The following is a 23,949-nucleotide window of genomic DNA, read 5'->3' as shown; positions in this document are numbered from 1 at the left end:
TTCCTCACTTTGCAGAGGCCTTGTCAGATGTTCCAGAAGCCCTTAAGAGCCAATAAACCGAATATTTGAATATTAAGTATCTTCCATCCCAAGCTCACTTCAAGATGGCACTACTATATTTAAACTGCTTCAAAACAGGAATCTGCCCAATGGGAAAAATTTAATCTAACCATTCAATTCTAAAGAAAAATATATTAGACTAGAGAACATGCAGTCTTTTAGAATAATGTTATCTTCTAAGAACAACACTTCTAGAACGAAAGACAACTGTTTCTGCCCTTCTGCTCTTAGACTCCAAGATTTCAATGCCCATTGCTTTGTTTTAAATAATGGTAAAAAAAACCCCATTCTCTGGTATTTGTTAAACATTTACTTTATATTCACACACTTGTATCTTTCTGAACAGATAGGACGTCTCTCTTTTGAGGCAAAACTAGAAATACTAATGATGCAAAAGGTAAAAGCATAATGCAGTGAGAGAAAGGATTGCTAAAGGGTTGTACTCTAGTAAAACAACCCTTTAGTAGAACAATCGTCTAGACAGCAAAGGCTAATCAGAAATGGATTTTTTGACCGTGTTTTGAACTTATTTCCTTTGTAAATTAATCTGGATTATCTATTACTATTTTTGATAATTTTAATACTTTTGATAAATAAGATATATTGTAATTCTCAATTTCTACAGAAAAATCCCCAGAAATTTTCAGACATGTGGATCTTGACAGAAAAGAAAGATGTCTCCAAATAATCCACAGCAATTTAAGACTATGTATTTGGTGGAAAGTTTTTACATTTAGATTTTTATGAAAACGCCTCAATTTCATTGCATGAAGGTCAAGATGCTTTTTTGCACTGGCAAGTCTGCATAACACACATTTTATCTCTGGTAATCTTTAATTGCCAATTAATTCTAGGAATCCACAGCATGAACTGCATAAAAATACCTTGCTAGATGGTATCTACATAGGTAATGTTTCTTATCCCTTAATATTCAATAGGTATAATCATAAACCAAGTTACAATGGTTTTATGTTTCAGGTTTCCACTGAAGCATGTCTTTTTTTGAAGCATTAATACCCGCAGCAATGGCTCTCGCGTGGCTCAGTGTAAGGCTGCACTGTGCAGACAGTGAATGGAAAGAGCTCTTTGTTCTATGAGACTTCCTTCCAAGCAACTAAGTACTCCTTTGCCTTTTTCCACCCTTCCTCTTTTCTGGCTTACAAAATGACCTGCATGATTTTGTGCAAAATATTTGTTTTTTTAAAATCAGGGCCAGTTTCTGAAAATAAAATAATTCTACCACCAAAACATGGCATTTCATTAGAAGGACTGATTTTTTAAAAAACTGAAACAGAAGTAAGCATGCAATGAGGCAAAGACCCCTAATCCCTGAAAGCTCCTGGGCCTCATATGATAAGGCCTCATGACTTCTCACTAGACCTTTGACCTGACCTCGTTTTCCTGAAGTTTCAGGTTTCTGTCCAATCTAGTGGATATTAAAAAGAAAATAATCTACCAGCAGTGTACTCTTCACTTCATCTTTTAATGGCAGGTCCAGAACAGTGACGGCACACTACTGCTTCCAATACCAATGGTGCAAGACCCATTTGTCATAAGCCAAATGAAAGGATTTTTCTTTTTTTTTTCCCTAGTTATTTCTTTATTTTAACTTAAGTGTTCCAAACCAGCAAAGGCTGTATAGCAAAGCATTAAAAACCTAGGAAAATCCAGGATAAAGGATGTCTTGAGAACACTAATTTACTTCCACTTGAGGAAGTCATAAAGTAATTCCTTTTTTCATTGTATCAGTTGAAATGTTCTATTTATGTTGGTATTTATAAAATATTAACAAGTTCATTCTCAGTACAGAAGAAGCACTTGGAAAATACTAGGGAAGCCAAAAGAAATAAAATTAGTTACTTTTTCTATAACAGAAGTTAATCAATGCAAAACTTGGTTCACAGGCTTATTGGTGTGACATAGGCCAGAAAAGAAAGGCCAAGGAAAATGTACCCCATGATAAGCAAGAAAGACAAACTGGTGGTGACTGACAGGGAGAAAGATAAGCTATTCAATGACTTCACTAGCAGTAACCCTTTCCATTAAAATCCTTGATCTTCTGTGTGGGTATGGGGGAGTGAAGTTCCTCTCACTAAGTGAAGAGCAGGTTTGGGATCACTTGATGAAGCTGAGGAGCCCCAAGCCTATGGGACCTGATGAATTCCAGCATCCTGAGGGAGCTGGCTGATGCTGTTGCCAAAACAATCTCATGATATTTGAAAAGTCAAGACAGTCAGGCGAACTCCCTGGTGACTGAAAAAAGGGAAACATCACTTCCATTTTTAAAAAGAGGAGAAAGGAAGATGTGAAGAACCACAGACTGGTGAGCCTCACCTGTGTGCCTGGAAAAATCATGAAGCAGATCCTCCTAGAAGTTATCCCACAGCATATAAAAGACAACAAAGTGACCCAAGGCAGCCAGCACAGCTTTACTAAGAGCAAATTGCACCTGCCTCATGTAGTTGTAAAGATCAAGTGCCAAATGCTGCACCAGGGTTGGGGAAATCCCAGGCATGAACACAGGAGATCAAGTCACTGAGAGCAGCCCTTTGAAAAAGGACTTAGGGGTTCTTGTGGGTGAAAAGCTGGAAGTGGCCCAAAAATGTGGGCTCTCAGCCTGGAAGGACAATTGTATCCTGGACTACATCCAAAGCAGTGTGTCCAGCAGGGTAAGGGAGGGGATTCTACCACTCTATATGGCCCTCGTGAGACCCCATCTGGAATCCTAAGTCCAGCTCTGTCATCCTCAGCGCAAGAAAGATGTGGACCTCTTAGAGTGGGTCCAGAAGAGGCCATGAAGATGATCAGAGGGCTGGAGCACTTCTCTGTGAAGATAGGTTGAGAGAGCTGGGGTTCATAAGCTTGGAGAAAGAGAAGGCTTTGGGGCGATCTCACTGCAGCCTTAGAAGGTTCTCATAAAAAGGAAGGAGGGGGATTTTTATACTGGGTCATAGTGCAGGACTAGGGGCAATGGCTTTAAACTGGAAAAGGGCAGGGTCAGATTAGATGTTAAAAAGTAATTCTTTACTCAGAGAGTGGTGAAGAGCTGGAACAAGTTGCTCTGAGAAGCTGTAGATATTTCAACCCTGGAAGTGTTCAAGGCCAGCCTGGATGGGACTTGGAACAACCTGATAAAGTGGAAAGTGTCCCTGTCTATGGCAGAACTGGGATGGAACTGGGTGATTTTAAGGTCCCTTCCAAACCAGACCATTATGATTCTCTTTTCATCCTTATAACTGAATCAGCAAGTGAACCCAGGTATCTTGCAGAAATCAGCAAACCACCACTCAAGTCAAAATCGCACTAACAAACAGAGGTTTGCCCTAGCTACTCAATGACAGGATTCTAGTCTTGTTTTACCTGGCTCTTCAAGTTATAATAATATAACATGGGTAAATTTGCAATCACAGCAAGCTAAGCATTTTACCCACTCATTTTTAACCACTCTTCTAGCCCATACTTGCCCTGTAAACAATTACTGTTCCAACATGACTTTGTGGTAATTTGTTTGCTCAAAGCATGAAATAAGCAAGCAGAAGTTTCTCAAGAATAGTCAATCAAATCAAAACCCATTGTAACCTCTGTCTAAAAAAAGCTGCATCCATTCTGAGAGTTTTTGTCAAATTGGATACTTTTAGCAAGAACTCTGTGGTTGCAGGCAGCGTTTACTGAGTTTGTGAACTAAATTCTGACTGAACAAAAGTAGACATAGCACATTAAATAATTTTAAAGAGTACTTACTGAAGATTGTGATTTGGGCTGTTTGTTGGACCTGCAAACATAAAACAAACAAGTATTGCTGACAAGTTTAGCTCAAGGACAACATCATAAAGAAAGTCAACAGCAATCTAGAGGAAATTGTCTCTTTAAGGAAGGTTTATCTCAAGATCCAAACAAAACCCTCTGCATTCCTGAACATAAGTATATATTTTTATTTTCAAAGCCACAAATAAAAATCACATGAATCTACTGTCTGCTCCAGAAGCAATGTGAATGGACTTAGTTTTCTTCATAAAATATTTTCCACCATAAAGACAGGTGGTTAGACAAGGTGTGATTTTAACACATCACTTACCTTTTAATAAGCCCCAACTGTGCCTTACTATCAGAAATTAGGTTGTGGCAAGGGGATGATCAACTTTTGTCACAGCAGTAGCAAGGGTGAATACTCAGCACGTCAGTACTCAATCACTACAAACTAAACTGTGGAATCCATTATTTACATTACAAAATTAGAAAAAAAATTAGGAAAATGCATCTAAAATTTTTTCTCCCATTGCTCCAAAGGCAAGCTAAATAAAATGCTGGCTTCCAGAATGGACTATTAAGTCTCCAAAATGCAATATAAGCACTTGTGCAAAGGTGGTGTACCTTCACATGTCAAAAGACAGAATTTGAGGCCACACTCCACACAGCAGTACAGAACTGATATTCACAAGGATGGACCCAGAACTATGAACATCATACAGAAAACCGCTTCTCATTCTTCTCATCAGTTTTTGTTTCTTTCACAGACTGAGTTCAGCAGCAGAGTGAAAACTCCAGGCAATGAAATGTTACCTTTTTTATACTTTTTACTGGCACTTCTTTAATTTTTTTCTTCTGCGTATTTACAGACCTCTACATCTGTATTTACTTTCTTTTATTACCACTAAAGGGGTATCAAGTTCAACTGAGAAGTTTTGTGCTGGGAGAGAGGCCCCAGGCACTGACTTTATTTTCTTTTGTATTGAGAATTTTTCTTAAAACGTTAAATTCATTTCTCATTATGCTATGGTTAAAACTAATACCTAGTCTACAAAGCAGTCTGAGTAGTCATAAAAGCCAGGAACTCACCAAGCCTGACAAACAAAACTCCTGTTGCAGTTATTGTCTTCATCCCATTTGAAGCCACGCACTGGTAGTATCCTGTGTCTGTGGTATCCAGATCCTGGATTCTTAAACGTGATCCATAATCTGTTTTTCTGATGATGATCCGTCTTGGCTCCTGAACCACGGGAGCGTCATTTTTTAGCCATCTGACATTTGGAGATGGATTTCCTGCTACCTTGCAGTGGAGGATTGCTGTTTGCCCCTGGACTACAGTGATATTGTTTACTGGTTCCAAGAAGGTCAGGAAATAACCTAACAGGAAAAAAGGTCATAAAAGATGAAACTTTCCTTGGGTTGAGGTAAAAAGCTGCTCAAAGGTACTTTTCTATGAAAGAACCTTGGAAACAATTTCCGTTTTCTTTCAAGATTAAAAAAATGCAATTCACTGTCCTAAGAACATCATAGCATCACACTACAATTTATGTTGCATTGCTGACTTCATGCTTGTATGCAGGTAGGCACGCAGATTCAAAGGTCAATCATGAATTGATACTATTACACTCCTGTCTATCTGAAGCAGCAGTGACTTTTTCTTCATCTGACATGCTAAAAACTAACATCCTAACATACATCTAGTGCTGTTCTGTTCCAACGGCAAAATACACCCTTGCTGCATGGAAGAATAATCCCGGTTGTAACCATATTGGAATATCATTATGATTTTACCACATAATCTTCTTACATGATGACAGATTTGTCTCAAAAAGAACTACAACTGGAAAAGTTACTTTTAGGTATTAATTTGGCTTGTTAGTTACTCAAAAAAAATCTTAAAATTAGGTTGATTTGGACAGGCCTATACTATAATAAGTTTTCAAGATTGTATGTCTCACATTCAATTTAAAGAAATAATGTCTCAATTGCAGAAGTAACCCATACAGAAGGGACCCATAAGCTGATTACAGACTGCCATTTTTACATCAAGTCACAATGTATGGCCAAGGATACGTCTGTATGGATATCATGTAATAACATTTTGTAGTTATTTTGTAAGTGAAAACTACTAGTCCTAGTTAGTGGTTTGTTAAAAGCAAAGGGCTTGTCAAGGCTGTACTGGTGATCTCTAGGGATAGCAAAAAAGAAAGAATTGATGAAGTACACTGTGAAAACCTGACAATCAAATCTTTTGTAGGTTATTATTTATGAATTAATTTGGTGTTAGGAGTCCTGCAACTGATACACATCACAAACTGAAAGCTTGACAATATGTAACTCCATTGAAACAATAATGCTGTTACATTACCTTACAAAATAGGTAAGGTAAGTATCTAGCTGTCATGCTCATGGTGTTTGTTCCAGGGAACTTAGACCTTCTAGACATAAACATCAGGAATTCAAATTACATTATATTTTTATAATATAATTAAATATTTATTTAATTTATAAATATAATTACATTATATTTTTAAATTATATGTTACATTACATTTATTTAACTGGATACAAATATCAAATAATTTTAATGGATGCCCACATGTAGACCTTTCCTATCACTCCGATTATTTTGCTTCTGTTTAATTTAGTAATAGAATATTATTGTAAACAAATCCAACACCAATAAAGAAATGGTCTACACTGACAGTCCAATTGCTGAAATACCTTAAGAAAATTGATGTTCTGCTTTGATTTATATTTGACAGGGCCATGAAAATCAGCTCCTCTATAATAGCTAAGTGTAACATTGGAGAAAGAAGCAGTAGAAACATCAGAATATAATAAATGTACAAGCCAGTACAAAACTGGGTTTTCCTGAGTACTTCATGGCTCTCTACCACTGGCCTTTCAAAAGAAATCCTGTTATAATGAATAATATGAACATACACTGTAGGCAAGTGCAAATTTAGTTTGTTACTAAATGGAAAATTAATAGAACAGGTCTAACTAGAAAATTGAATAAATCCAAGTATATAAAATCTCCACACAATATTGAAAATTTACAGGAAAATTATTTTCTCCTTTTTTCATAAAATAATAAATTATTGTTTATGTAATTTTATATTAGTTATCCCTATTTTTAATTTAAAATCCTTAGCAGACTTCAAAACATTTTGACAGAACACAAACGATATTTGCTTTTAAATAACTTATATAAAAGGGAGAAAAACATATTGCATCTAATATATATAATATATAAAGATACAAAGATATTATATATATTAATGCTTTCAGCAATGTCACACCACAACAGTGTAATTTGTTATGTTTTTAGTTACATTTCAGAGCTGAAAAAACAGAAATACTATGATGACATTCTGGCCGGGAAAACAAAACCAGTAAATTTACTTCCTGATATAGTCAATTGAAGCCATTGATTAAAACTTCTCTTTAAGCCAACATTTTACACAGATAAACAATTTTAGCAGCGTGAAAGAAAGCATGCTCAGTCCTACCACAAGTTAGAAAAGGATTTTCTATGGCTATTTCACTCACAGCTTGTTATTTAGAGACTTATTTCAGAACTTTTTCATAGTCTGCATGTAGTTTATTCTCATGAGCACCACTGAGATACTGGGCAGCATCTGTAGGGGTGTTACTTAGCAGAGACAAAGATACAACAATCCCAATCTACTCAGTGTCTATCAGGCCACACTTGGAGTATTATATGCGTTCTGATCCCCAAAATTCAAAAATAACAAAAATAACACAGAAAAACAGGAGAGGAGTCAAAAGAGGGCTACCAATATCATCAAAGGGCTAGACAGCATGTCCTATGAGGAAAGATTTGAAGTAGTTAAGTCTCTTCTCCCTGGAGAAGAGAACAGCCAGGGGGGCATCATCAGTTTTTCAGTATCTAAAAGGCACCTACAAAAAGAACAGAGACACTCGTCACAAGGAGCTACGTGGAGAAGACAAAGGGCAATACGTGAAAGTAGCCAGGAAATGTTTCATTTCAATAGAATAAAGATTTTTTTTTGTGATGAGAACAATTGTTCCCTGGAAAATGAACTGCCTAGAGATGTGGTAGGGTCCTCATCACTGGAGGTTTTCAAGATGTGATTGGACAGAGTACTAGATCATCTTGTCTACGCCTTCTTTCTCCAGAAATATTGGATTGGATGATCTTTTAAAGTGCCCCCCAGGCTGGAATATTCTGTAGTTCTTTGGGTCTCTGGTTCAGTAATCATTGGGGACAGGCTGAATGTGCCCATACAAGGGAGGCAAAATAGTTAAAAGACCCTTTTTTTGCAAAGAAGCCGGGCCTCTTCCAACATGGAGCCAACACAGTGGTACATTCATCTGGCTCAAAGATGCTTATGATACCCAAGAAATGAAAGAAGCAGAGATCTGTGTTAAAGGTGAGACCAATTCAAGTCCTGTAAGATGACAGACAGGGATTGTGGTTTGTCTGGCTCTCTAATACATTTTTTGTTCTTCACATTTTTTGTTCATGTACTTCATGCAAGTAGAGTGGGCTACATTGTTCTTGCGCCATTGGTCAGCTTATACCTTGCTCAAACCCTTATCACTATTTCACTTTTTGTGATTTAAAATCAGCTGGGTGGAGTCCTCTTTTTGGGATAGTCATGGATATTAAATTCAAATACATTTGGATGAAAACAGATAGTAAATTTACTCATTATAACTTATTAACTCAGGATTAAACCCATGTTAGAACTTCCCGTTTTACTAACTAAAACAGAACTACTGCAGGAGGTAATTAGACCCATATCTTCAAGCCAACCAAAATATTTCATATGAATCTGTGAATCTGATGCTAATAATAACAAGAACAAAACTATTACCATGGAAAGCAATGCCAAAGATTTATGGGTTAATTCAGACCCAGTGCAATTAGACAGACTTTGCCTGAAGTCAGCGTCACTGCATCTATTTCCTACAGGTCAAAATTCGGCTTTAGTTCATCATTACTCTTGCCAGTTTTACAGGTATTTTCTGCAGTGTTTTATATTACCTTGTTATTACAAACCAAGTAATAAATATTTTAACCTAATGAACTTCGAAGCATTTGTGTTTTCCAAAGTTCTCCAGAGCAGCCTAAGAGCAGTGGGGCAGCTCACAGCCTATTCTTTGCCTCTGTCCACCCTGAACTGCACACTCTCTATTTGCTGGTTTCATTTCCTCTTTGAGAAGCGATGTTTATGTCCTCACTGATTCTGAAGTATTTCTATGACAGAGCGGGCAGCCGTTTGTTGAGCTGCTCTGTTATTTAGTGTCCACTTTAGATAACCCATAATTGCAATTCTTTCAAACAAAGTGGAAAATTTAACCAACCATGTTCTAAAGTATGTTTTCTTTTTTAATTTCTGTGGTGATAATCAGCAGTTACTTTTTTGGTAATGTACGTCACACCACAAACACAGTGTAGATGCCAGTCTCACAGAATGCTTTGGGGAAAAAAAACAAATTTTCCCAGGATAAATTAGGACCTCAACAAGGAGCAAAGCAATTTTTTTCCCAATGTAGTTCTCCTTCTGTCTTAGTAAATCTTAATTTGGACAGGTACGAAAGAAAACTAAATGTGAAAATGTTAGAACTTGTATTTAACTTGTGTCCTGTATTTTGTGTCAAGCATTAGTCAAGTAGAATTTTTTTAAACTGGAATGGAATTGTTAACTGTTTTAATACTAACATAATTTGGAAACAGAGAATAAATACTCTATATAAAATATTTTGTTCCAGTTACATATTGCCAAAATGTAATAATTCATACCCGTGACTGTCCTATTGTAAATGTCATATTATAAAGATTTATATTTTATTTCGGAGATGGATAACAAATATAATTTATTTTAAAAATACAAGTAAAATATCCAGAAATTTCCTGTGTTGTGAAATTAATATTGTTATAAAATGGTTTTATACTCTGGTTTGTTTCTAAGGGTCATTGAAATGAAGGAAAATACTTCCTTTCCCTTCAGTGATCTTTGGCATGGTTCAACTATGTCAAAAGAAAAATCTATCTGGTAGATATTTCTGCATTTGCTGTAGGCAAAAATGCTTTAAATTAAATTTCTCTTTCATTATGGTTTCCAACATAGTCTACAACCAGTACCAGTATTTATTTTGCTTGAACAGATTAAAAAATGTTCTGTCAAGAAGCTAAGAGAGGACAGTGCAACTTAATCTATATATTATGTTTTGCTATCATATTCTATGTACTCTATGAATAACATAGCTTAGGGAAATAGTTGACATTAATTCCAGCAAAACTCTTTCATATTTGGAAAACCTTTGTTAGGTTGCCAGTACTTCATATTTTTTAATGGAATAAATTTGATATAAATATATCAAACAGAATTCCAAAGCAAATCAACATTAAGATGACATGTCTATTATTCATGTTTTGGCAAGAATATAAAAATAACTTTTTCCAGAGTGTGTCAAATCATTGTCAAGATATGCACAAGAATAAATACTAAACTAAAAACCTAAAGGGTCCAACCATCACTAAGACCTCACATGTGTATTATATTTCTTATTATATTTCTTAGTTTTATTTACATTATTCTGGCACTTACATGTCCACGTTATTGGCTCAAACCATATGTGTTATTCTTGGCATAAACACAATATAAAATGATTGTTCTGCTTTTGTTATTTTAAAATCTTTGCTGTGATTTTGATATTCATTCTAAAAAAATATTTTAAGCCTCCTTAGTTACTTTAGATCATGCAAATTCTGTCTTAATTGTTTTCAATTCAAGTTTTAATTCCTGTTCATTTTTATTGCTTTTAGTCTTTTTTATGTGATTTAAAAAATATTTATGCACTTGTAATTTTAAAATAAGCTTCAATATGGCAACCATGAATAGCACTTAGTAACAATTTTTTAACCCTTTTAATCTCAGAACTTCCAAATTATTTATGAATATGAAGTCTCATGAGATGGGAAGATACCATCAAGCTTATTTCCCAAAAGCAGAATGTGGAGCCAGGGGAGTCTAAGTGATTTGACAATTTACACATAGACTTAAGTGTCAGTATCAATGATACTATACTGAGAGTCACATCTTTCTGTATTCCTGAGATAATGATGCTCTGAGATAATCATCCACTTTGGCTCCTATCCAAGTGGATTCACCTTTCTTTCTGCACTGCACAAGAAACACCAACACTGAATATGCAGTTTTTGAGAAAAAGAAAGGAAAATTTGATTCATAAATGGCTAGATACCTGAAGATACAACAGTCTTTTCAGACCAAGTAGTAACAATTGTATATATGTTTAATCAGTTTTTAGAATACTTATTTCTCCATAAGATGTAAATATTCATTTAATTGACTTTATGCAATAGTCAAAAAAGCCCATAAAGCCATCCATTCAGTATTACAGAACACATCACAGTTTACAAGAGTCTCAGCTTGAGATATTCAGAATTTAAAATCACCTGTTTAAAAAAAAAAGTCAAATATCTTTTTTTCTGCATAACTGCATAAATTTAGACAATTTTCAGATTAATGGAATAAAACACTTCCAGTGTTCAAAACCCCTAAGAAAATATGTATACTATGAATTTGTGTAAAAAGCAATGTGGGATTTTTTTCCCTAAGCTATCTTCCTTTTCCTTTTAATGCCTTCCCAGCTTATTTCATTTTTGTCTTCAAATCATCTTTTTTTCTTAGGTATAAATAAAAGAGCATGATCTTTCTCTCCACAACTCTTTCAAATGGCAAATTTCTGCTCTGGCATTTTTAGACTAACATAAACTTATATCCAACATAAAAGGGTTTGGGGACAGTATTTTGAGTAATTAAACTAATGATATTTCTACCATAAGCAAAGTCACATTTTCCCGCAATAAGACATAATTTTTCACCTAGAATGCATACTTTGGCTTATGGAATACTGAGGAGGACACCATTGTTCCAAAATTTACTGTGTTATGAACATGGTACTAAGCATAAAGTGTTCACAAAATTGACAGGTAATCTATAAAGAATATCCAAGAGATACGGAGTTTCCTAGGCTTATAAAAGAACTGAAGACTGTAATAAGAGAAAATGTATGTGAAAGTTGCTGAAATGCAAATTATGTCTTTCTAGAGATGTGTATGACAACTGAGCTTAGGGGACATCAGTGGCACTGTAACATCTTGGCAGCTGGTGGGAGTCCAGTAAAGTGACTCCTTTCACAAGTAAATCAGAATTCCAAATAAACTGAGAAACATCACCCTACTAAGGAGGGTAGATGGAAGCCTAAGACTCACGATTACTTGCACAGAACATTTTCCTAAATAAAAACCAGTCTCCCCTGTTCTTCATCCTCTGTTTATTTAATTCTGATCCAAAAATGAGTGATTTACTGCTAATTTGAGTCACATTAGAAAATGGAAGTGATGTTGGCAGATCTCCCAAAATACGTACGAGTAGCTAAGGAAACTACACTATTATATACTACTACATAATATTTCCAGATGAAATGATACCTTTACAGCCTAATTTAATCCAATTTGCATCTCATCCTTCATCCTATTTTTTTTAATCTCAATGTACAAAAATCATCCAGAAACATGCAAAATAAGTTGATTCGGTTCACATTCTCTTGAAACGACCTTAGGAAGAAGGCACGAACAACTGCCAATCCAGGAATGAAGCAGAATTAGCTTTGAAACACTGTCACAATGTGCACATTGTCCTCTCCTCTGAAATCAGTGGGTTTTTAGGACCCAGTGAGAGTATGTTTAGATTGTCCGTGCAAAAGAGAAAGATATCAAGCGAGGCGTACTTGAAAGTAAGACTGGGGAAACTATTGACTTTACAAAGACTGACTGGACTGAGAGGAGACTTGGACTGCGCTTGAATGTTTTACTTTTATTCCAACGCAGACCTAAGTTCTTCTACAGCAAACATTCACTGCTCTGCACTGGTTTTCAGTGAAACACTGCTGAGACACAGTGCTTTTTAGTCATTTGGGTGCCTATTTAAAGGAAACAAGGGAAAATAAATTCTCCTCAAAGGCCTAGCTAAGCTATTGTCCCTTCTCATCAACTCGTAGGAGGAGACTTGCAACATTTTTGTAAATGAGCATTATTAACAACACCTTGCTTGAACTGGATTGTCACTGGAGACAGAATCATTTCTCAGGACTTCTGGAAGATTCTAGAGAAGAGGGGAACTAATACACTTGGTACTTTTAAAGTGGCTTTTAATTTGGGTATTATTAAAGCAGATTTTCTCCACACCTGCTTTGGGTCTATTCCAAAATAACAAAAATTTTTAAAATGGGAGGTTACAAGCAAATCAAAATAACGAAAGATTTCTCAAGGAAGGAAGAAGGTTGATGCGATGGAAGGGCTTAAGAACTGTTTCTAATGATCTCAACAGTATGCCCAAACTTTGAAGTAGAACTGTCTAGTGGTTTTTTTGTAAGAAAATCTGATACTTTACTATGACACAGAAACACCTGAGCTAACATTCCAACCAGTTTTGCTTCTATGGAGAATTTTGTGCCCACATTAAAAAAAAAAAAAAAAAAGAAAAAAAACAAGGGAGCAAATGAGGCCATTTCCAAACTAAGCATGCTGGAAACTAACAAATGATTGTAAACCAGTGAATAACTTAAGAACATGGGGCTCTTTTTTTTCTTCCTTATTTTTTCTGAAGGAAATATACAGTTCTTATGGTGTAGAAATGTTTGAGATGTGATTAATTACTTCCTCAGACAGATATTGCTTGTGCCTCTGCAAAGGAAGGAAGTAACTGGAACTCCTTTTCAGCAAGAAATTAAAAGCACTGTCACATAAAAAAAAAAAAAAGCAAAAAAAACCACCCCACTTTTATGTCTGCAGACTTAACAGCTCAAACATAACAAAAGAGAGAAGTGGGACCAACTTGCCAGGCAAACAAGCCTATCAGATGCAGTTAAAAATTAAACATAGCCCTTTTTCATCAAAAGTAGTGTGTACTTCAGTGTTAAATAAAACAACCGGTAGTACAGTACTACTGACAGGAATTACTACTGTTAAATTTTTCCCCAGAATAGATGTCAAATTCTAAACTTCTAAAATATTTCAGAGGTTTCAGAGAGTAGCAAAGAGTTGAGAAATGGAGTATACCAGGTCTTCTTTCCAAATAGGAGGGACTTAATCCCATGCTGATAATCAGTAGTAAGGTGGTTACATATGCAAACAGAAACATATTTTTTTTTACTGACTTATGAACAAAATTTAAAGGAAGATTCCATAAAAAACCTCCTAACATGCACAATTGGGGTAAGAAATCTAACTAATATTCAGGAGTACAATAAGGATTCGATAACCTTGGATATCTATGAGAAGAGAAACTATATCCAAAGTACCCCCAAAAATCATGCTCCTTTGAAAGACAAACTGCAAGAACATCTGGTCAATACCACAGCTCTGTAGACTTCAACATGGGCTCATTAATAAAGCTGACATTATTATGTGACACTCTCCTTTAGCACAAGAGTTGGCATTACTACAGCAATACATCCATAAGAAGATAAATTCAGTACACAATAGAAAAAAATACTGTTCTTCAGGTAGAATACTGAAAATGCGCTGCTTCAGAAAGTTTCACCAAATCGCAATTGGAAGCGCAATTTGCAGTAAATATGTGCATCTTCAGATTCAAGAATAGCATTTGGATCTATAGTTTTAAGTGGTAACGTGTCACAAAATTTATGTTAACTAATAAATAACTAGAAATCCTGACACTACAGTCAGTTTAAAAAACCAAACCATTAATGCTCAGAGCTACTTAAAAAATACATATTCTTGTGTTGTAATGCACTAGATTTAATTACCTCAAACTAAAGACACCAGTACTTAACATTAAATCAATTTCATGGCAACAATGTGAAATGAAATATGTTAGGAACGTAATAATAGCACACTGTGTTTGGATCAAACATCTAACCTCACCATGTGGGGGGACTCAGTATGCTTCAAAATTAATTTTTATAGACTCCTTTAACCTTACTATCCCTGCTTGGGATCAGAAGTGCTAATTCACGAAAGGAAGGCTGCCTTCCTTACAGACTTGTATTAATAGACAAATACAGGGAACATACCATAACAGGATTTTGCTGGTCCTTTCTGAATGTTTATACTTAAGCAGGGTGATGAAATTACAATTCATTTTACCTTTAGGTGTTGGAATTGGTCTCTCAAGTCCGTCCACATGACCTAAGGGGTCGTTTGAATCTGGAATTTCCATTTCACCTAACAAGAAAAGAAGATTTTGTTGAATTAAGGTGGTGAGCTAATCTTTCTGTTAAACAGCATTATAACAGTGAGTTCAACACATTCTCACAGTCCACATTCCATTTCCAGAGTTGCACATGGGAAAAACAGCACGCAAGAAACACATATCAACAAGGTCAGGATTTATCCATTGTGGATTAGAAAGCGCTACAATAACTACTTTGTGGATTACTTGGTGTTTGGCAAAATAGAAAGCATTAAAAACCACATTCCAGTTCTTAGCAGAATAAAGTCCACACATTTTTACAAAGAATGCAAACATTTCCTGGAAGCAGTGGTGGCTTAGCAAATTAAACAGTACCTGAACTTTACTGATAGCCTCAGTTACAAAATGGCATAAACTGGCTTTTAAACTTACACTATGGTAATTCAGATTCCATCTCCAAAGGTCAGACCCATCATCGCTACTAACTTTCTTATCCTACTCTCAGCCTCATCCCTAAAAGATATCTTTAGAAATTAAACTATAATTACTGTTTTCCAAGGATTTCAAAGTGTGAGGAAATGGATAGTCACCTTCTGTATGTGCTCCTTTTTTTTCTGTCCAATGTATCAGTGCAAGCTAGCACACTGCAGACAGTACTTTGAATTTCCTTTGCATTTGCCGGTCTTGCAAAACTCCAACCATTGCTCTCCCTTTTAAAAATATTAGGTAAGAAACAGAACTGAAGTTCTAACTCAGATAATGGTATAGATGTGATTTAACTGAAACAGCTTCTAAAATGACACCCTCTATTTTTTTCATATTTTCTAATTTATATTCAATCATCCAAATTCCTTACATCTTTAGCATATCACAAAGATACGTAAATCTAAGGTCATCATGATTGGAGGTGGAAGATCTGGGATTCATTGTAGGTCTGTTAAGGGTGTTCACGGTATTGTTTTAGGTGAAATGAAACTAGAGAAAAGACTCTCCTTCTTCCTTTTGTCCCCATTACCCTTTTTTCAAACCACAATACCACTCTGAATGCAAGTAAAATACAAGTAACCTTATCCCTATCTTACACCATATTATGAAAGAAGAAAGTAATTGAGACACTTTTTTTTTTGTTTGTTTATTCTTTCATTATTTGAGAAGAGATTCAGCTAACTTGCCTTTAACTTTATCAGGTAAAACACAGAAATCAGAGACATTCTCTACAGCCGGCCGGGTCTGAAAGTATTTCTTTCATCACAGTATTGTCACCTGTCACTACTTCATCTCTCCCTTTATCTCCCATTGCTCGAGATTCTTTGCCTGGCAACAGTACAGATTCTACTTGATTTGTGTGCTCATTCTCAGACACAATTAGAGTGATGGTGAAGATGGTGTTGTACCCTGGGTAACACTCTTTCAATTTGGAACTGCTAAGGCTTGGGCAGACATCCTCCATCTTCTGCCACTCCCAGCACTGGCCAGTGGAAATCATAAACAATATTCACCTGCAGACTGGAGGGAGAAATGGAGATGGGTGGCCAAGCTGGCTATTGCCAACCTTGCCATTGCAAATCCCAAAATGGTGTGTCTTCATACCCCTGCAGGCATGGTACAGACTTAGCATCTAACTTTTAGCTGTACTGAACCTTTGCCGATCTTTTTGATTCAGGGTGAAGTGGTGAATGCATGACAGGCATATTCTGTCAAACATCACATCTTGTTCTTACCAAGTTCATCTCTATCCCTTGCTCTTGCTTGAGCTTCTCTGCGTCACACAAGGGTATAAAAGGGGCAGCAGCATTTATTGTCCACAAGGAGGACAAATCCAAGATGAAACAGCCAGTGCAGAAAGAAGAGTGGAAAAACTGACCAGTTTTTTAGTCCACAAGTACCTGCTCATATCTTATTCTGGCGATCATAATCCAGCAGGATTCACAGGGCGGAACATTATTACAAAACTGCTCTTAAGGCCATTTGATTGCTTAACACTCAGCTATCCAGGCTGCAGGTTGCCTGAGATCTGAGTGCCACTTTTGGCTTAATACCACATCTTCAACTTTTAGTTGTTTCCATTTCTTCAGTAATCTCATGGGACTCACAACAGGAAAAGATGTTAGAAGTTCTGATAAATAGGCACAGAAACGTTTTCCTCTCTCATCTCTCCTTCCCAGGCCCGTATCTCTTAATTTTTTTAAGTTTTTCAGAACAAAGGTGGAAAGAAATAAAATCATTTGTTGTTTTGAAAAAGTTCCAGTAACAGTTTTATGTGATTCAACTCTTGGACTTGATACGCTTCTGTCTGGAAAAAACATCAATCGTCATTTGTGCTTGACCAGAGAACAATTACAAACCACAGATGCTACCTAACATCAAATCTTCAGAACTAAGCAAAGTTAAGATCAAAATCCTTTGCATTCTTTTCAAATCATAAATACAAATCAGATCTGTCACTTAAACTTGCTTTTATGAAAGAAACATATATATTTTCATAAACTGCAAAATTCCACTTCAACCGCATTTATGATGAATTCCAAGATGTAATCCTAGAGTTTCTCTACCACAACTTAAAACACAAAAAATTTATTATCAATTTGAAAAATTAAGTTTTTAACATTATAAAGACAACCAGCAAGTCACTATAACAAAATAATTTTTTTTTCTCTTGTACTAGACAGAATTTAAATATTCTGAACTCAAGAACTTAAGATCTGTGTGTTGAATATTATTTTCTTTTTCTTATTTTCAGTTCTTTCTGATTCTGCACTAATAACACAGTACGTTTTTCTTGCCAGGAGTGAATCCTCTTGAGGTGTTTACCTCAACATCTAGCAATTTTTGTCATTTTTTTTCCAATTTTCCTAATTGTAGTACACATGGACCCTGATCATGCCCCATCATCAACTCTCTGCAGAGTCTTATTCTTGTTTGAAGATGCCTACACAACTATGCTCCTGTCTACTCCTGATTTTTAACTCCCTTTTCTCACTTTGTTTGATCAATATTTCTATAAGGGTATCCCATTTTGCTTTTTTCTTCCTGCTTCTGGTACCTTTTCCCAAAAGAATATTCATGTGCTGTTGCACTCCCTGAAGGGAAAAAAGTCCATGAAGTAATTTCAGGTGCCAAATTTTCACAGTCAGTTTTCATCAGTAAAAAACTAGTAGGAAAAACATAATTGCTCATTAAACTGGTTTTAGATGTCACAAAAATACCAGATAATCACATTTGTGATGTGATTTTTATATCTATAAAATATCTATAACATATCTATATCTTTTATACCTGTAACAAATTCAGCATTGTCATACAACACTAAGAAAAGAGGTAGGCTTGCAAAACACAAAACTGAAAGAACAGCAGCAATTCCCTATACAGTTGTTATTAAAAACTGGTAAGAAAAAAATGGTCAATAATTGAACCTTACATGTGATCTTACCAACTCACTCTGGTAGTATGTATGCTCTCCTCGTGTTTTGTTGAGGCTCTCTTACCCTTCTGTAAGAAGAGTTGGAAGAGTTTTAGAGAAGTGAGAATATTTATTCATAAACCAGTTTTTGTACTGCTGCTAGGATTTGTCGCTCTGATAAGGAGATGGCTGAATTCAATGACTGTAAAGCTCTACGGAGTCATGAGAGTCTACAGAGTGGATGGACTCTTTTGGTAAAAAATGGCAGTGCTAGAAAAAATAGCAACCATCAACTTCAAAACAAAGGTAAAACAAGGTAAAGTTTTCTCAGAGGAGATATAATTAGATGGAGTGCAGAGTTCAGATGACCTACAGGTAAGACTGGACAAGTTCAGTGAGACCTCTCTCACAGAAATCCTGTGTGGGCGTATTGAAGTCCATGAGTTAAAAATGGCTGGAAGCTGGGTAAATACCCAGCACAGAGGAGTACTATGTACTTATGTACTTAGATCTCTTCTTACACTCTTACTTCAGCATTAGCTTTTTTGCTGCCATCAAAGCCAAGACTGCACAGATCTCTCATCTGCTCCTGTATGGTTATTCTCACACTTTTCGCTAGCACATGTTCTCTCCACAGACATTAAGTGTATCACAGTTTATTTCTGAAGATGCACTTCTTTAATTTATGTTTGCAGTGGGAGTGGGAGGTAGAAGAGATCATGAGTGTCCTGTTCTCCTTCCACATTGCATGACCAGCCAAGACGTCAACAGAACCAGAACTCAGCCTGAATGCCAATGGCCAGATGTGCCACTTGCCACATACTAAGGAATACCTTATTAATCCTCTCTTCAGGGAACACACAATCAAGTGAAATGCAGATGCTGTAAACAGTAACTGTTTTAAGCTGCACACCCACACAAAAATTATTTCTTAACTTTTCAAGGCAGTAGAGCAAGCCATTTCAACTTATGGAAAATCCCACTCCAAAAGAAAAGAAAACCCATATTTAAAATAATGTAATAATCTATATGTTTGATGTAAAAAAATGCATTCAGTTCCTTTGACTTACATAGTGAACTGTAGCAATGAAACAGGTGATACAGAAAATTCTTTTCCTACTTGTATATAAATAATTATCACTTATTTCTTAATTTTGCTTCTCCTAAAAACATAAGGACAACTTCCTTACTGACAAGATTCAACACAGGTAGGCCCACTGCTCCATTTTATGCACCAATGACCAACAAAATACAGAAGCAAATATCCATTGTTATTAGGGCAGGAAGGCTCTTTTACACTTTTGAAAACTAAATTGTCCAGCTGATCACAGTATCAACTCACTGGGCACAAACCACTCATCATAAAATAACTGATTTTTTTCCTCTGAAATGGTTATGGCTTCGCAGATCAGTCATTACTTGAGCGGTAAGTGCAATAAAACAGATTCCAAAATGCTCATGGCCATACGAAGACATCAAAACAACACATTAATCTTCATCAGAAAGCTGGTCACAAGGAGGGGGTTACCATAATTGATACCAGGAACAAAACAAGGCCTCAGCCTCACACAGAAAGAGAAAAACTCAGGTATTTTCAAACCTGATTGATTTAGAGCAGTTAAGGGCTGGCTGATGCAATACCATGCAATGTTATTAACTGTCTTTCATTATTTGCAGAGCACAGATGAGATCTTAAAATATGAGAGATCGCACAAGCATTTCCTATTATTTATTAGAAAGGGTAAAAAAAAGGTGTGCCAGAGAATTATAGAGCTATCAGCTTAACTTCAATTCCTGGAAAAATAATGAAACAAAGGAGTTATTTTTAAGCATTTACGATAAAGCAGAGAGATGAGTAATAACTGAAACAGAAGCCAACAGGGACTTGGCTGACATTGATTAGAATCAGACGTAAGTCAATAATTGCAAGGTACTGCAAACAAGGCAGACTTCACACATAAAAAACAGTAATCTTCCCCATTCACTCAAAGCTAGTAAGGCCCTAGACCACTTTCTTCAATTTTCTGTGTTCCATTTCAAGACAGATGAGAGTAAAAGTAAAATACAGTAACTAGCACCATGAAGATAGTCTACAAAATGTGACTAAGAAAATCAATAACATAATGATTACTAAGCCTGCTTGGTCTGAAGAAGATTAGCTATGGACTCATAAAAAGTATTCTTCAAACACAGAGGTCTCAGTGGATGAAATTTACTAGTGTGGCAAATTTGGCAACTGTCGAATGCCTATAATACTGCACAGGTAATAGACGCTTCTTCTCCCAGATGAAACAGGACTTCTTAAGATCTTTTCCAATCTTATGATTCTATGAATGAACCACATCTCTACCACTGTATTTTAAATCCCAAAGCCTACAAATAAATCCTTCAACACTAAAAATTGCACAGCCCTACAATTAGCGAAACTGCAGATTTTTGTTCCGACATTTCTTCCATTCATCAATAATCCTTTTCTGTAGCTGAAACTATTTTCAGATTTAAACATCAATATTCAACCTTTGCTTCCTGTGGCTGTAACCTTTTACTTGAGTTCTAACTTTCTTCCAATAACACAAAACTCCCAAACTCTCTCTCTTCAGCCTAATACCCTCTAATATTCTGTTCTTTTCTTCATAAAACTTTGTTGACCTTCTGTCAATTACTAGCCTCTGGAGCTCACAAACAAAGGGCCCACTGTACCCTTTGATTCAGCTGCCAATCTGATTACTTTGGCTGGGGGAGGCAGGCTGCTTGGGTTGCTGAATCAGGGTCTTTCATTGAAATTTCTCTTTTCCAACATCTGCAGCCCCTGGCAACCAATTGCAGATTGGGCTTGGCAGACCTGTAAAGGGTGGTGAATAGGCTACAAAAGATGCAGTTTGTAGCATAAAATCAGTGCACTCCTTTCATAGTGATGGCAGATTAGAACCTTCACAGCACACATTTCTTAACTGCTGCAGCTTCACATAAAAAAAAAAAAAGCTGAAGGTGGGGAAAATAGCCTTCCCTTTCTCTTCCAGTTGCTCTACTGAGAAAACAGTGACGTCTGCAAAATAGTCACTTCTTAGCTAGTTATCAGCTCGCAAAGCATACTGTTCACAGGTGAGGATGTTAACTAATTAAATGTGTGCTTTGGCCATCCAAAACTCTTCCAAATTACTTCCAGCTAAATTTATATTAATAAAACATTCTCACCATGAGACCATTAGAAAGGGAGTAAGTTCTTTTAAGCCCGCTCTGTTATAATATCAAAATAACATTTAAAAAGCATATTTAAAATAAAAGCAACAGCAGCCTAAAAGTCACAGAACCTTCAGAAAGCTGGTATATAACACAGACAAGAAACCTTTTTAAAAAGCCAGGGTTGACTTATACGGAATACATTCCCACAATTCATAAGCATTCCCTGTTAAGGAAAACATCTTGTTTCATTAGCATGGATTTTCCCCTCTATAAGTTTTTTTCTATTTTACCTAATAGCTATACTGAGATGTTTTCATTTCAGTAATTATGAGGAAAAACATTCTATTGCAAAGTGTGGGATCTACACTACAGGACAAAAGGCAGACATAAGGTTTATGATTTGTAGCAGTAAAAAGAGTATCGTTATTTGGATGGAAAATACACCAATTTTAAATAAAATTGTAAAAACCCACAGACACTAAATCACTTTCATTCTGCACAGTGAACACTTGTTTCTCAAACACATGTTAAGAGAGATTCAAAATTTTGTATTTCGTCATTCAAAGGTATAAAGAAGGAATCTGCATATTGCATTAATCCCTCTTGCTGCGAACATTTGTTCACAGATTTATCCAAGACAGACTAGTCTGTTTCAGAACACTTGTTGTTAAGTGCATAACGAAAAAATCCTTTATAAATTTTATAATGTTCCTGCAGGAACTTCTTCATTTAATGAAGTAATCCTTATTAGCCTACCATCAAACCACTCTAAAAAAGAGTAAAAAAGACTAGTTGGTCATCAGCACAGAACCATAGAGAAGGACAGATTCTTGAGTTTCACACAGACCTGTAATGAACCCTCAAAACAGAAAAAAGTATACTGAAGATGCAGTTTATCCTCTTAATCATCAGCCGGACGCCTTAGCAAGTATGATGAAGTCAGTGTGAGAAGAAAGAAATCAGGTAAGTAATTTAAAATATTATTAACAGGGATTCAAATGCAGACTTCAATGAATACCTTGATTTATTTCAACACCTCATACTGTTAAAGCATATTTTACATTAACCACACAGCTGCATTTTCAACTGCACAGTCAATCTTTATCCTTTCATTGCGCAATTTTCATCATAAAGCTTAGCTATTAAATAACTTTGATTCTTCCTCCTGCAACTCCTATTTGCCACTTAAAATAAGAGTTCAGAAATGCTAGTGAGACAAACCAGAGATAAAGATTTCTTCTGATTTCAGTCACAGAAGAAGCCTCATTAACAATGTCAAAACATTACAGTGAAACAGACAGAACCCATTGAAAAGAAGATACTCATTTCAAGTCAATATTTTCAGTGTGCAGTTAAGCTTTGAAGATGTTAAACTTTGGATTACAAATTATTCTATTAATTCACAGCCAAAACACTCTGATGAAGTTACAATAAAGTCTGGGTCCTCTTATTTTACAATGTAAAGTGAAGAACATTTAACAGAATACAGCCTACATGATGAAGGAATATCCAAATCCTATTTTCAATTCTTAGCGCTTCCTGCAAAGCACTGGCCAAGTCACCTTAGGCCAGATTAGCAAAGAATTTGATGCCAAAAGATGCAGACAGATGTCTACCAGGGTTTTCAAAAGCATGTGGGCACCTGAATCTCATGTCTGCAGTAAATATCCCTTAATCTTTTGTACCTCAGTTGCCCAGAGGCTGAGAGGGGAAAAGGTTAGCTTCCTGATGTGGTTCCCAGTGCAGCTGCATGAGTGTTTCAGTCAGCACAAAGAAGGGAGAAGCATGGAAGCAAGAAACTAAGACAGAGAAAAGGAGGAAGAGAGTTTTTTGGAAGACTGTTGCGATTTATATCACTACAACTCACCAGAGAATGTCAGACAAATCTGTGACAGAGAAACTCTGCAGTCTCCCAGAACCCTAGTTTTGCAAGAAAAGCAAAACATAAAGCACTATATGGAAACAAATTAAATTATGAAAACTGTTATGAGTGTTTAATAAGTACAAATTAACTCCATGATATTTACACTGAAAAACACCTGAGGTTTTTTAAGCCACAAATGGATTTCAATGTAATTTCTAATTTAGCAGAAACGTAACTAGGTCTACTAGCTATCACAGACATAGCTCTTCTGTACAATTTTATGCTAAACACTCAGAGACAATATACCAGGGAGCATATAAAGGCTTTGAAGCATAGGGAAAAAAAAACCCAAAAGCAATTATGGATTACATAATAAGTAGTATTTGTTGCTAGTGTATTATGCTTTGGGGAAAAAAAAAACCAAAAAAACCCCCAAAAAACAGCAAAAAAAACCCCCA

At 35.9% G+C, this 23,949-nt stretch overlaps 1 protein-coding gene across 6 annotated transcripts in view; it reads right to left on the bottom strand.

Moving 5' to 3' along the window:
- ROR2 (receptor tyrosine kinase like orphan receptor 2) overlaps positions 1-23,949 on the bottom strand; it is a 152,560-nt gene that overhangs the window by 38,026 nt on the left and 90,585 nt on the right. For 5 of the 6 annotated variants that reach the window (XR_005255164.1, XM_038123507.1, XM_038123502.1 and 2 more), the window contains exons 2-4: positions 14,999-15,076; positions 4,897-5,184; positions 3,802-3,832 (exon numbers count right to left, since the gene is read on the bottom strand). Coding sequence is in view for 5 of the 6 variants with exons in the window: in XM_038123507.1 (XP_037979435.1) it covers positions 3,802-3,832; positions 4,897-5,184; positions 14,999-15,076 (397 nt within the window). In the remaining variant the exon portion in view is untranslated. Of the gene's footprint in view, positions 1-3,801; positions 3,833-4,896; positions 5,185-14,998; positions 15,077-15,167; positions 20,377-23,949 lie in introns of those variants that run through there. The other variant, XM_038123504.1, reaches the window with a different exon arrangement.

The sequence above is a fragment of the Motacilla alba genome, chromosome Z (genome assembly GCF_015832195.1).
Source record: "Motacilla alba alba isolate MOTALB_02 chromosome Z, Motacilla_alba_V1.0_pri, whole genome shotgun sequence".
Taxonomy (NCBI): Eukaryota; Metazoa; Chordata; class Aves; order Passeriformes; family Motacillidae; genus Motacilla; species Motacilla alba.
This window is presented reverse-complemented; position numbering and strand designations above follow the sequence as displayed.